Below are 13,563 nucleotides of genomic sequence, written 5' to 3'. Positions count from 1 at the left end.
ATCCACCCCCACCCTTCTCTACCTCAGATTACACCTGTGGGCTTGGCCAGTGGGAGGCAAAATCGGGAGACCAGAGGGCAAGAGACCAGAGAAGCCGATATTCACTTCTGTATCTTTTCCTTGGGCTGGCCATGCCCACAACCAGAGATGACAGCGCCTCTGGGGCCGCGGCGTCGAGGACAACACTGTCCTTCCAGAGTCGGAACCTCTCCCATCCCCTTGGAGCCTGTTGACGTCACAGCTCTTCTGCTCCAGCACTGGGTTCCCGCAGAATTCCTGCGTTGCCCTAAACCTGCTCACATCCTCCTAATCAGCCCCCTTGTTAAGTAAACGCCCATGAATCATCCTAATTTGAGCAGGCCATCTTTATCCCCTCCGAATCCTGACGGGGCAGCGCCGGTGAGCGTGACTGTCGGTCCCCAGGACACCGCGATCCCCGCCCGAGTAACAGCTCTGGCACAGCAGCCCGGAGGAGGACGCGTCCCTATAGCGACGGAGGAGGGTCGCGCTTCCGGCCCAGCTGGCAGGGCGGAAGTCCCGCCCCCGCCGGCCCGCCCCCGGCTTCCCGTGAGACCCTGCGAAGCGCTACGTAGCCGGAAGCGGGTGGCGACTGGGTGGGCGGCTGGCGCGCGTCCTCTGTGCTTTTCGCGGCGCGGCAGACCCTGGCCCGACCCCCGCCGGGACCCCCGCCCTGACCCCAGCCCGACCTGGCGCAAAGGATCTAGCGCCCTGCCCGGTAAGCGCACGACCGAGACCTAGATGTCCTGGTTCCCCCTAGGGCTGGTCCACAGCCCCTCCCGGCGGCCGCCCCCGCCAGACCCCCACCCGCCTTGAGGCAGCCATCCACAGGATTTGGAAGCGCCCACCTCGCCCTCCACCAGTCCTTCCGGGGCTGGTCCACGGCCCCCCTTCACGCCCCCCCCCCCCACGCAGCACCCCTCCTCCGGCCGTCCCCGCCCAGACCCCCACGCACCCTGCAGGGCTCCCCAGATCCCCAACCTTCTTTCCTCTGAGACTGTCACGGGCCCTTGTTCATCTGCACCCCTTCCGTAGGGCGAGCCGGCCCTGCCCGGTCCCCTCCTTCGGACCCAAGACCTGGTCCGGACTCAGGGTCCCGTCAGGCCTCTTTCTGAGTTCTGAAGGGTCTTCCACTCCTCAGAGGGAAGGATCCTCGTCTCGGTGTTGAAGAGGCCGGTCTCATCGGGAGCGGCAGCCACCCCTTGGCGGTGGGTGACCGTGTTGTGGGAGGGAGAGGAAACCGAGAGAGGACTTTGGAATCCTCCCTCAGTTTATGTACGTCTAGTAGAAGAACTGTGTTTCTCATCTGCCCTGTTAAACAGCTTCTTGCCTGCCACCGATGTGAGAGCTAACTGTGCTCATTTGGCGCAGGCTTAAGGGTCCAGCCACCATGGGTTTCTTTGCCAAATGGGGCTGTCATAATGGTCCAGGGGATAACTAGTGTTGAAGTTGGCCTTGGCATCCCTTCCCCACCCAGGAGAAGTGCACAAGTAACAGTGCTTTAGGGTGAGAAACGGTTGTCCTTCCGTGTAGGTGCTTTGAGTGCTTAGGTGGTTTCAGAGAAAGATGAGCATGATTTGTCCCTGTCGCTGGTGACAGCCCCAAGTGGTCTGCTTAAGTCATCCCTTTTAATCTCAAGTGTTGAAGAAGTTCCCACTCGGGGAACTGTGTTCTAGGGTCTGACAAGTGGCTTCTCTCATGAGCTGAGAAAGTGTCTTGGTTTACCGTTTACTGAAACCACGTCCTCTTGCAGAGAGCTGTGTGTTACCATCTTGATTTCAAGTATTAAAGCAGGAGTTCTTGGATTCTTTTTCAAGATAAACTATGGTTTTGACAGAAGGTATTTGTTTCTCATGTATAAAAGTTAGTATTTCACAGAATTAAAGGGTCTTCACATGCAAAAAAGTTGCTCTTAAGTCCATTACACGTCATTCACTTTCCTGTGAATTCACTTCTCACATCATTTACTTTCTTGTCATTCACTTTCATGTGAATTCACTTCTCACATCATTCACTTTCATGTGAGTTCACTTTTACGTGTTTCTCCCCACTGTCATTCTGCCAGTCCTCACTCTGCCTTCTTTTACACAATTACAAATTCAGGGCAGCCTCACCCTAGTTCTGACTTCTGTTTGCTTGTGTCCTATTGGCCAGAGCAGGGGCCCTGGGCAGGCACAGTTCTATGGAAAAAGCTCCCAGGGGCCACCCATTTCTGCCTTCCTGCTGTGGGTACAGCATGAGGACTGGGTCCCCCCTCAATGGGTCCGGCCAGGTGCCAGGGGCCTGGGAAGTTTGTGGGTTCAGGTGTCTGCCTTCGATACCTTCAGGAGCAGCACAGAGACATACAGAGCAGAAAGGTCTCTTGGGCAAACCCTTAGTTTGTTTCCCTGGATTGCAGAAAGCAGATATTTATTTCCTAACTTCACCTAGGTTAAAAGTGGGCCTGTGAGTGTTTGGCATTCTAGATTCAGGAAGCGTGGTTATGGGAACAAGCCGGCTCCCCTTGAGAAGTAACTGAAGGTAACAGGCAGATGCGGACCAAGATACTCCTGGGTTTTCATGCTGTTGCATTGGCAGGGACGCTGGTGGGAACAGGCCCCTCTCAGACAGTGGACGCAGGGTTGGAGGTTGGAAACACCGCTAGCAACCCAGGCATGTGGCTCTGTCTCTGACAGTGGCCTGTGTGTCCTCGACGGGACATGTCCTGCCAGGGAAGCTGGAGGGACAGTGGGCACACTCTGGTCCCAGGACCCCAGCCAGGTTAGGGTTAGTTTACATCCAGCACCATGCTGGGCACCCTTTCCCTCCCTGGCTTGATTCTTACTGTATCAGCTTTCCTAGTCATGAATTAAACAGTCCACCATTGAACTTGAACTTGGCCGAAGCTAGGAGATCTATGAAGAAATGAATGGCTTTTCTCTTCAGCCCAGGCTGTGTGGCTGCTGTTTCCCACAGCGTCTCCATGAGGCATTGTGGCAGATCTGCAGGTCCATAGGCCCCTGCCCATGACCTGCTGTGGCCATGCTCTCTGTCACCTCCGTCCTTCAGGTGGCCCCTGGGAGGCCAGCCTTGTCCCATGTCAGTCAGGACCACCGCTTCTGCCCCAGGCCTGGAGCCTCCCTGCGCTGGCTTGAGGGGAGTGGGGCGTTGCCGGAACTGAAAATGTGGGGCTCCCTGACTTCAGGTGCCATCAGCCTGTGTCCAGTATATTGCCCTGAAGGCAAGAAAAGAGATTTAGCAGCCATTTCTGAGCACATTTTATAAAGCCCAGCCCTTTGCTAGGAGCTTCACTGGTAACTGACGTTCCATAAATTACACAGTCTTGATGCAACATGGTAAGCGGCCTCTAGTAACTGCACGTTGCTCCTCATGATCACTTTATTGGCCTGGCAGCATCCACACTGCTTTGGGCTTTTCCTTTCACTTGGAGAGCAGGTTCCCGCAGTGAGGGGCCCCTGCACTGCCTGCAGTGAGTTGTCCTGTTCCCTAACAGCTTCCGAGCAGCTTCTTGGGGTTCCTTGAGGTTATATCTTGTAGTCTGTTTGCACTGGTGGTTGATTTTCTTGTGAAAATCTTGTTTTTCTCAGCACCATGGCCAGCCCAAGAACCAGGAAAGTTCTTAAGGAAGTTCGGGCGCAAGATGAAAACAATGTAAGCATCTGCGTTTCCTCGACACCCAGCTCAGGTTTCAGGAACCTCTCTGGGTGGTGTGTGGTCTCAGAGTCCTCTCTCCCTGTCACCATTCGCCTCATAACCAGCCTCCCTGTTCTTGCTCTTGGGGCCACCACTGGGTCTTGGGGGTCCCTGGGTCCTGCCTCAGCCCTGGACAAGCCCCTGGACACCCTTCGCAGGTGTGTTTCGAGTGCGGCGCCTTCAACCCACAGTGGGTGAGCGTGACCTATGGCATCTGGATCTGCCTGGAGTGCTCGGGGAAGCACCGTGGGCTTGGGGTTCACCTCAGGTCAGTGCGCGGGGGTGGGGAGGAGCGGGCCCCCATTTAGGTTGGCCCCTTTCACCCCCGGGCTCTGAATCGGGGGGCGGCATCAGTGACCAGGCCAGCCCTCTGCTGTGCAGCTTCGTCCGCTCCGTCACGATGGACAAGTGGAAGGACGTGGAGCTGGAGAAGATGAAGGCGGGCGGGAACGCTCGGTTCAGGGAGTTTCTGGAGTCTCAAGAGGACTATGACCCCTGCTGGTCACTGCAGGAGAAGTACAACAGCAGGGCTGCTGCCCTCTTCAGGGACCGGGTGAGGCAGGCCACCCGCCATGTGGAGGCTGCTCCGGCCGCGGGCACGGAGATCCTCTGTGGTTCTGACCATGGGGGCCACGTGCCATCCACAAGGAGGCAGCATGCATGGCCTTGGCTCTTCCCACCTGGGGGACTTGGGGGGCCTGTGGTTTACTGGGCTGAGGATGGGCTTTCCTCCCAGCCTCCAGGAAAGCGCTGTGTCCAGACACCTCTGTGCGTGTGGCTAAAACTCTCCTGAGAACTGCAGTGCCTGCCGGGGGAGGCCCATCATTTGGGGTGTAAAAAGGGGACCTCAGAGACCAAGAGCTTACCCGTTTGGCATCCACACCCGGCAGAGCCCCCAGCCCGTGGCGTTAAGCTGGAGGGGCTGTGTGGGGGGCAGGGAGTGCACTGCGGTCAGGAGCATTCAGGCCACCTTGATGGGCCCCTGCTCTCTGACCCAGGTTCCCTTGGCAGGTGGCCGCTCTGGCCGAAGGCAAAGAATGGTCTCTGGAGTCATCGCCCGCCCAGAGCTGGACTCCACCTCAGCCCAGGACGCTGCTGTCCTCTGCCCACCGGTAGCTACTTGTCCAGCCTTCTGGCCAGCTCCGTGCTAGGTTCAGCCCAGCCCCTTCCTCTTCCCCCTTCAGTAGTGAGATTCTGGTCAGAAGGGCTCCAGACCGCGGCCCAGTGCTTGCTGTGGCCTTGATCCCCCTGGTTTTCCTGCAGCCCCCCTGAAGGCTCAGGCCAGCATGGATCCACTGTGGCCCCCGTCCCCCCAGAGCAGCACCTCCTCTGCTTCTCATGAGCTTCAGCCGCTGAACCTAAGCTTGAGCTGCCTTCTGCTCAGCTTAGTTTTCAGAGAAGCCAGGTGTGAGCAAGTGGGCGTGACTGCACCTCCCAGAGACTCCTGCGGGCATGTACCCACTCTCTGTTGGCCTGTTACTTTTGACCCACCATTGCAGAGCCTCTGGCCAGCTGCAGAACTCCACTGCCTCTGGGGACAAGGCTTTCGAGGACTGGCTGAATGATGACCTTGGCTCCTATCAAGGGTAGGGTTTCAGGCGGGCTCAGGGAAGGCTGGGGGCAGGGGCCACTGTGAGAGTGGCTGAGGCTGCTACCCATGTGTGCGGTGGGTGCAGGATTAGCAGGCCCTGTGGGGTCTAGCAGCTTCAGGAGGGTGCTTGAGTGAGAGAAAACCAGTGAGAGAAAGGCCGTGATTCTTTCCTGGAACCTGCCTGACCTGTGGACGAGCGTGTCCCCTTCTGGCAGTGACCCGGTATCTGGGTCTGGGTGCCTCTGCACCCTGTGGCTGTCAGGAGCAGGAGGCCTGTTGCCTGTGTCCCCCAGGGCCCAGGAGAACCGTTATGTGGGGTTTGGGAACACGGTGCCACCTCCAAAGAGGGAAGATGACTTCCTCAACAGCGCCATGTCGTCCCTCTATTCGGTGAGGATGCCATCCTAGCCCCCCGGCCCCGATGCCCCAGGGCCTCCTGGAGGCCAGCCATCCTAGAATTGCACTGGCCCCATTCCCCTTTCCTACACTGACTTTGCACCTTAAAGCTGGGCTTACAGGGTTTAATCCCACTTGTGTTTTGTCTTTCATTTGGCTACAACATATAATACACATGCCCCAGGTTTAGCAAGGCATGTTTTCCCCGGAGACCTCGGGCTCTGAGTGGAGCCTGCCTGGCTGCCCCTCCTGGCAGGGCCGCCCTATTGCATGGGTTCTGAGCTGAGTCTGCTCCAGGGGAGAAGGGGCCATCAGCCTGGCCTATTTTTCAGAGGCGCTTCCCAGGGTGTGAAGTTCGTGTCCTTGTGTCCCTTCCATCCTACCCCCAGAAGCTGAGCGTCTTTGTCAGGTCCTTGTGAGGGTGCCTCCACATCTCTCCGGGAAGCACAGACCCAGTGGGGATTTAATCCAATGACTGGCTTCTCTTACGGAGGCTCAGGGGAAATGACCTCGGACTCAGAAAGGAGAACTGGTTTCATGACCCCTGCGGCATGGTGGGAAGGCCTGTCTCCAGGGAGTGGACCTGGGCTGCTTCTGGGGTCCCTGGCTGTGTCTTTCCCACGGAGCATGGGTGCGAAGAATGCCCTCCTCTGTCTGCGTGTGGAGCTGCCACATGGCTTGTGTGTGGCTTCCTTGCAGGGCTGGAGCAGCTTTGCTACCGGAGCCAGCAGGTTCGCTTCAGCGGCCAAGGAGGGCGTAAGTACCCATCCTGCGACACCACAGGCCGGGCAGCCAGGGGTCCTGACTGGGCTCCAGCCACAAGTTCATCTGCCCCACGGGGGTTTCTGTGAGTGGCTCCTCTGCCAGGGACCCTGAGAGCACCCAGGGTGCTGGGGAGAGGAGAGAAGTATGACCAGCTGTGCTCAAGCGAATAGCAGAGCCCGCTGGACGCGGCCCCACCCTGCCCGGGGGCCCGTGTCCAGAGCGCAAAAGTCGGCATCGGGCCTGCTCCCTTGCCCTGGGTGCCCCTACCCTACCCTGATGGTCTAGCTCCTCGGGGAGCAGGTGTGGAGGGCAGCCTTGCGGGGCCTGAGAGCCACTGTGGGGTGAGTGCCAGTCCTCGTGGCTGTCAGGAAACGGGCCTGGGCATCCAGGCCCTGCAGATGCGCAGCTCCGGCACCCAGTGTCAGGCGGCTGACCAGAAGACCCTCTTTGTGCTTCCTTTCAGGCGACAAAGTTCGGGTCCCAAGCAAGTCAGAAGGTACTGGAGGAAGTCTTTGCGTTGGCACTGTGGGGGTCTCTAGGCTGGGTGGCCTCCGCGTGCCCTGTGTCAGGGGAGGAGTGTGTTACACCAGCAGTCAGACGCACACAAGCCTGCACGGAATTGTCTCTCAGGCTCCCACATCTCCGTGTCACTTCAGGCACCTGTGGGTTTGGGATGTGGAGGCCACTGTGCCTTTGGCCTTGTGGGGAAGGAGGCCATGTGCCAGGTCTGGGCAGCCACGGGCGGGAGACCCAGCACTCCCTGGGGATGGGGGTTTTAGCCCAAGGATACAGCATCCCTTGTCTCTGTTAGTGCCCTCCCTTCTCTGGCCATGTTGGGGCCCAGTGTTTGTCTTGTTTTCAAACCTTGGCTCGCAGTCCTGGCGATCCCCCGTGTGGTGTCCGGCCCTGGGCTTGTTTCAGGACTTGGGGTAATGGCTTTGGGGGTCGGCAGAGGAGCCTCTGAACCATGCGGGCCCTTCCCACCCTGAAGCTGAGCTTCCCCAGCCCCACTCAGGGACGTCTCTAAGCCCTCCTTTCACTTGACTTCCACCCCGCCTGCTCGTGTCATCCTGGGAGGGTCAGGTGGGAGGAGCTGGGTCTAGAGAGGGTGCAGTGCCCGTGGGACCCTGTCCTGGTTGTCGCGACCATGGCGCCTACCGCCTTGCTCTCTCTCTTCCCCCACCCCTGTCTCCCCACGCTGTCTGGGTAAAGTTCTGGGGTTCCAAGCAGCAGCCAGAGCTGGTAAGGCCCCGTTTGTGCTCGTGCATGCCCCCCAGCCCCACCCCCCAACATGTATCCGGCACGTGCGTGCACTGCAGCCAGCATGTTGGGGCTTCCATTTGCTCACACTCAGAGCTGCTCCCCAACTCAATGGGCTCCCGTTTGAGCATCTGTGTCACAGGCAGGAGGCATGGGATCCAGAGCTCAGGGCTGCCGTAGGGACACCAATGGGCCGGGGTACCCTGAGGTCTACAGGGAAATTTTCATGATGTGATTTAATTATTTTCAGCTGAATAATCTGAAAGAGTCTGGTCCTAGTGATGAGGGCCCTGCACTGTGGTCGTCTCCCCATTGTCCTGTCTGCCCCCGACCTGAGCCACTGGCCTGGCCTGGCCTCCCCCCACCCCCAGCTCCATCCCTTCTGTCTGAACTCCCTTTGGGGTCCCTGGAGGGCAGATGGGACTGGGGGTACACCTGTCTGTATGAGGGACGACGGGGGCTCTTCAGGAGCCCATAGGCCAGGGACAGCAGTGCCCCGCCTCCATGACAGCCAGGAGCAGCGTGTGCTAGTGGCTAGGCGTTGTCAGCCACCTTCCCTCCACGGGCAGTTTGCCATCCTGAAGTGAACATGCCACCACACACACATGACTTTTCTTCATCGTGTCCTTCTAACAGGCGTCGGAGTTGGGCCACAGTCTGAATGAGAGCGTCCTCAAACCTGCCCAGGAGAAGGTAGCATGGGGAGAGCTCCTGGTGTTCAGCCGTGTTCAGTTCCCAGGGCCCTCATTCGAGGGGCAGTTGCTCCTGGGGGCTCTGTTTGGGTCCTTAGACTCCCTGGTGTCCCTCGTGCCTGTGGGCCCTCATCCTGGGCTCAGCGAGGCCTGGCCCTGCACCCTGCTCCTGTGTGGCTGGGCATGCGTCCTGCTACTTGTGCCCTGGAGGCCCAGACAGGCAAGGGAACATGGGGTGGCCAGGGCAGGACAGTGCCAGCCTGTGTGGGAGGTAGGGGGCGATGCAGAGAACACCAGGGGTGGGGGTCCAGTGAGACTGGCCTGGGCTGCAGGGTGGTCGGCCGGCCCTCCCTTTTGCTTCTGGGGAGGGGACAGCGCAAAGACAAAGTCCCTGGAGCCGGTGCTGGTGGGTGGCAGCCTTCATCAGTGCAGGCAGTGGGCGTCTGCTGGGCTGTGACGATGCTGTTCCCATCTGCCAGGTGAAGGAGGGGAAGATTTTTGATGATGTATCCAGTGGGTTCTCTGAGTTGGCGTCCAAGGTAGGGCAGCCCCGCCTGACATGCGGGCTCGGCTGGAAGCGTCTCCATGTTCCAAGGCACCCAGAACCGCGAGCAGGGAGGGCCAGCGCTTCATGCGCATCTCTTCTTGGTCCAAAGGGCCTGTAGGACCAAGGAGGGTCAGGCAGACGCTCCGGTGCCAACAGCCTGAGGAACATGGAAACCCCTGGACGAGCGCCGGTCCCAGCCACTAACCTGTTGCTATTTTCTTTCATTCTTTTCTTGCTGCGGCCAACCTTCCTGGTGAGTGTGCTGTGGGTGGCCTGCCTCTCCGCCTAGCGCTATGGGTGGGGGTGCATTCGTCCTGCTTCCCAGCACAGAGCCTCTCCGCAGGCTCTCCTGGCCGTGGCCTCTTAGGCCCACACGGCAGGCATCCCGCTGTCCCCGTTCGATCCTGTCCAGTAAACTGGCCTGAGTTTGGCGGTGTCACTGCATTTCTAATCTTCACCCTGGTCTCTGGACACTGCATACTCCCAGCAGAGCCTGGGTGAACTGCCTTCCGCTCTCTTCCAGGTCCAGGGAGTTGGCAGCCGGGGCTGGCGGGACGTCACTACGTTTTTTTCTGGGAGAGCAGAGGATTCATCAGACAGGTATGCTGTGTCCATTCCTGAAGTGGGCTTCCTTCTGAGATCTCCCCCAGATCTCAGAGGCTGGGCGTCTCCCTCAGGGCCTTGGGTGATAGTCAGAAGCCCCTGGAGCCCTGGAGGTGCAGAGAGGCATGTTGGTGCCTCAACCTCTTGCTCTGAAGCCCTGCCTGTACCTCGGAAGCTACTGCTGCCCATGTGGTGGGGGTGGTCTCAGCCTTGCCCTTGTGGGACAGGCTGAGGGAGAGGAAGGGCTGCTGGGCTTTGACCCACCTCCTCAAGGTCTCCAGCACTCAGGGCTCTGCCCAGGCCTTCCTGCTGGGAGCCAGGTGGGCCAGCTTTCTCCTCCTCTGACTCGGATGGGACCCTGGGGCTCTGATGGACGAGCTTATGACCGACCCAGAGCGGCAGCCGCTCTGCCAAGGCAGGTGCTGTCAGTCTGCCTGCTCGTGGACCAGCCGCTTCCTCCCGGCACTGTTGGGCGTGTTCAGTGGTGAGGTTGCGGTTGGGCAGGGAATTCTCATCCTGAGCTGGTTCCACGGTGCAAAGAAGCGTCAAGTCTCTGGGTTTTCTTCCCCTTATTTGTTGCAGGAAAGTAGTATTTTACATTTTCCTCTGAAACATCCTCCACGTGGGTGGGACTGATGGAGGGTGGGCTCTGGTGGCAAGCGGCCTGAGTCCTTCCAGCAGGTTCCACGGCCTCAACTCCGTGGTGGAGCCACCCCGAGGCTGGGCGTCCTCTGCCCTCGAGGAGGGCAGAGGCTCCAGGACCCTGAGGGGCGTGGACCGGGACTCTAGGTTGAAGCTCTGACTTAGCTAGGGAGAGGCTGAGGGGAGGCCAGGTGGCTTGGGGCCCCCATGGTGACCTTCTGGTTCTGGGAGCTCAGAGAGCCCTGTCTGTCCCAGACCCCCGGAGGGCCCGAGCTACCAGAACAGCGGTGGAGACAACTCGCAGAACACCCTCGACCAGAGCTTCTGGGAGTCCTTCGGGAGCACTGACCCTGCCAGGGCCCACCGGTCCCCAAGCAGCGACAGCTGGACATGCGCGGATGCCTCAGCCGACAAGAGGAGCTCGGACAGCTGGGATGTTTGGGGCTCGGGCTCTGCGTCTGCGTCCAACAATAGGATCAGCGACAACAGCGATGGTGGGGAGGCCTGGGGGGGTGGTGGGGAGGGCCGGGCCAAGGTCGCCAAGAAGGCCACGCCGCCACCTGCGGTGGACGATGGCTGGGACAACCAGGACTGGTAGGGCCCTGAGGCCAGGTGCAGCGGCTGCTCCGCCTCCTCCCTCTTTCCATTCCACCCAAGATATGCCGGTCGTGCAAGAAGACAGCCTCAGCCGAGACCCGAGAGCCACGTGCTTGTGGGGGTGGGGGCACGTCTGCGTCCCTGTGCTCGCTTTCCAGGGGACCCGAGCCGGGTGCTGTCGCAGGCAGGGCTCCCTGCTGCTGTGGGGCCAGCACACCCAGCCCCTCCCCAGTGAGCTCGGTAATAAATACTCTCCCAGTGTTGCACGCGGCCACACGTGCTCGAGGCCTGATTCTCCTTGAAGGGACTTTAACTTTCTGTTTGCTCTCTTTTTTCTTTGCAAGAAATTGCCTGAGGCTTGAGCGCTGCCTCCACCTCCCCTTCCCAGTCCTGTCTGCACTAATGCTGACCTGTGGCAGCCCTGCCAGAGCGGCAGCTCTCCCGGCCTCAGTCCAAACCACTGGGCTCCCCTGGGAGCGCTGGGCCCAGGTGGTTGTCAGCCCCGTGCTCCTGGCTGGCTTGGCGGCAAGGGCCTGAGCATCCAGCTCCCCTGTCCCCGCGGGGCTTTGCTGTCACAACAAAGCACCTGGAGACACAGGGTGGTCTGGGCATCGCCCTCAACAGCGAAGGGGAGAAAGGTCCCCAGTGGGTGTCTGCCTGGGAGAGCAGCTTTCTAAGGACAGACTGGCACTGCCCCCTCCTGCCCTGGTTAGACATGGGGCAGCCAGCAGGTGGCCAGATGGGCCTTCGTTTTCCTGAAACCTCCTGACCCTGGGCACCTGGGGCCACTGGAGGTTCTGGACCAGAGCTGTGCCTTCTGGGTGGTTCTGTGTCCTCCTGTCCTGGGGCAGCACTTTGGGGCAGGTGTGGTCCCTGGTGGGATGGTCTTAGAGCCTGTTCTCAGCTGAGTCCCAGTTGTGATGACCAGGTGGGCCTCTGCCTCTCTGGACAGCACACCTGTCAGCCGTGCAGCCACCTGCGGCCCCTGGCTGCTGTGTGCTGTCCCACCCAGGCTCTGGCTCCAGGAGGCCAGGCCAACCACCAGCTGAAGCCTGGCTAGCCCTGCCACCTGTCTGCCCCAGGCTTCCTTGCCAAGGCTCCAGGGTTGACTAGGAGACACCTCAAGGCCAGTCTTTGCCCAGCTTAGCTTCCTTTTTGGGACCTTTCCCCAATGACCTGTTCATCTTCTGGGCCTCTGCTTTATACACGAACCACTCTGCTGCCACCATGTCCAGTCATCACTCCCAGATGATGGCCCTGCCCCGCAGGCCCAGGCCTGCAAGCCAGATGATGGTGGCTCTCCTGGGTCCCCATGCCCTGAGCCGGGCTTGACAGGAAAACAGAGCAGGGCTTCCTGGTGACTGTCTGGGCGTGGAGGCCCTGCCCCCCTGCACCTCCTCCGCAAGGGGCTGGGGAAGCTCTGCTCAGCCCTGAAGGCCCCTTCCTGAACATCAGGACTGGAGTTCTTGGGGCCACCTCCCCGGAGTGAGGGCCACAACGGCTCTGCAGCTTCCGGAATGTTGACAGGACTCACCCATCAGGGGCCAGCCTGGCCCCATCCTTCCCTTTCTGCTGCTGCTGCTGCTAAGTTACTTCGTTTGTGTCCGACTCTGTGTGACCCCATAGATGGCAGCCCACCAGGCTCCGCCGCCCCTGAGGTTCTACAGGCAATAACACTGGAGTGGGTTGCCATTTCCTTCTTCAATCTTCCCTTTCTGAGGGTGACTCAAACCCTGGCTGAGCTTTGACCCCGCCAGGTGGGCTGTGAGGCTCGGGTGCATGGAGCACCTGCTGGATGCAGGGACTCCTGGGTGTATGAACAGGTCGGGGGCTGGATGGGGTCCGGCCGGGAGTGCTGAGGACCCGACTGGCTCTAGAGCACCTTGGTGTGCTGTGTGGTCGTGTACACACGTGTCCCGAGCATCTGTGAGCCATGGATGTGCAAGGTCATGTGTGTCAGTGCTATCTGAGGCCGCTGGGCCAGGCGCCCTCTGCTGGCCTCCACTTGGGTCTGCAGGGCCCACCTGCACCCCCAGTGCCCAGTGCAGGGCATCCACCAGCTCTGCAGTGGTGGCTGTCCTGCCACCCCATCCAGCCACTCTGCAGTCGTGGCTGTCCATGGTGGTGTCCAGCCATGAGTCCGAAGCCATAGGTGGCTCTCAGGCCACAGCAGGTCTCAGGACTGCCTTCGCCTCAGGTCCTCAGACCCCTCCTTGGCTGCAGGAGCACCAACCACGGGGCAGGGCGGAGGCCAGAGGGGTCTCAAGCTACCTGGAGCAAGACTGGAGCGCTGGCTAGACCTAGCAGCACCTTCCCTGTGGCTGTGGGTCCAGGGAGGAGGACAGGAGCCTCCACAGGAGTTGGAAGGGCCTCACTCTCCAGCAGCATCCAGCCCCCGATATTTGCCCACCAGCCCCTCCCAGTCTCCAGTGAGTATCACAGCCCTGACTCTGGATGGTGGCCTCTGCCGGCCAGCAGCCCGAGGGCCCTGTGTTGTGCCTGCCTCCCCCAGAGCACCTCTGCCTCCAGAAGCTGAACCCAGAGGGGCCCTGGCAGCCTCGGAGCACTTGGGAGAGGGAGCTGGTCCAGACTGGAGTCGGGCGGTTCTGGGGGGTGTGTCCTGGGGTCCAGCAGGGGAGTGCTTGGGGCCTAGACTGGGTGCCTTTCCCCGCCCCCACCACAAGCCTTGGTTGGGTCAGGCCCTGAGGCTGTTGGGTGGGCTGAGAGGTCTTGGGAGGGTCTGTGCTTGGCTGGCCCTC

General features: G+C 60.3%; 1 protein-coding gene across 6 annotated transcripts; it reads left to right on the top strand.

Annotated features, from left to right (window-relative positions):
- Positions 1-578: 578 nt before the first annotated feature.
- On the top strand, positions 579-11,076 carry ARFGAP1 (ADP ribosylation factor GTPase activating protein 1). 6 transcript variants are annotated; one of them, XM_043883831.1, is made up of 14 exons: positions 579-736; positions 3,606-3,669; positions 3,870-3,979; positions 4,093-4,264; positions 4,723-4,823; positions 5,211-5,297; positions 5,596-5,692; positions 6,398-6,454; positions 6,927-6,959; positions 7,676-7,705; positions 8,360-8,416; positions 8,895-8,954; positions 9,486-9,562; positions 10,463-11,076. In XM_043883831.1, exons 2-14 carry the CDS (start codon positions 3,610-3,612, stop codon positions 10,803-10,805), a joined length of 1,284 nt encoding a protein of 427 aa, XP_043739766.1. In that variant the 5' UTR covers positions 579-736; positions 3,606-3,609; the 3' UTR covers positions 10,806-11,076. The 6 variants fall into 6 exon arrangements, with proteins under 6 accessions (XP_043739766.1, XP_043739768.1, XP_043739770.1 ...); XM_043883833.1 differs by lacking the exon at positions 7,676-7,705; XM_043883835.1 differs by lacking the exon at positions 8,895-8,954 and having other exon boundaries at positions 9,492-9,562.
- Positions 11,077-13,563: the final 2,487 nt, after the last annotated feature.

The sequence above is a fragment of the Cervus elaphus genome, chromosome 23 (genome assembly GCF_910594005.1).
Source record: "Cervus elaphus chromosome 23, mCerEla1.1, whole genome shotgun sequence".
In the NCBI taxonomy this organism is placed as follows: domain Eukaryota; kingdom Metazoa; phylum Chordata; class Mammalia; order Artiodactyla; family Cervidae; genus Cervus; species Cervus elaphus.
This window is presented reverse-complemented; position numbering and strand designations above follow the sequence as displayed.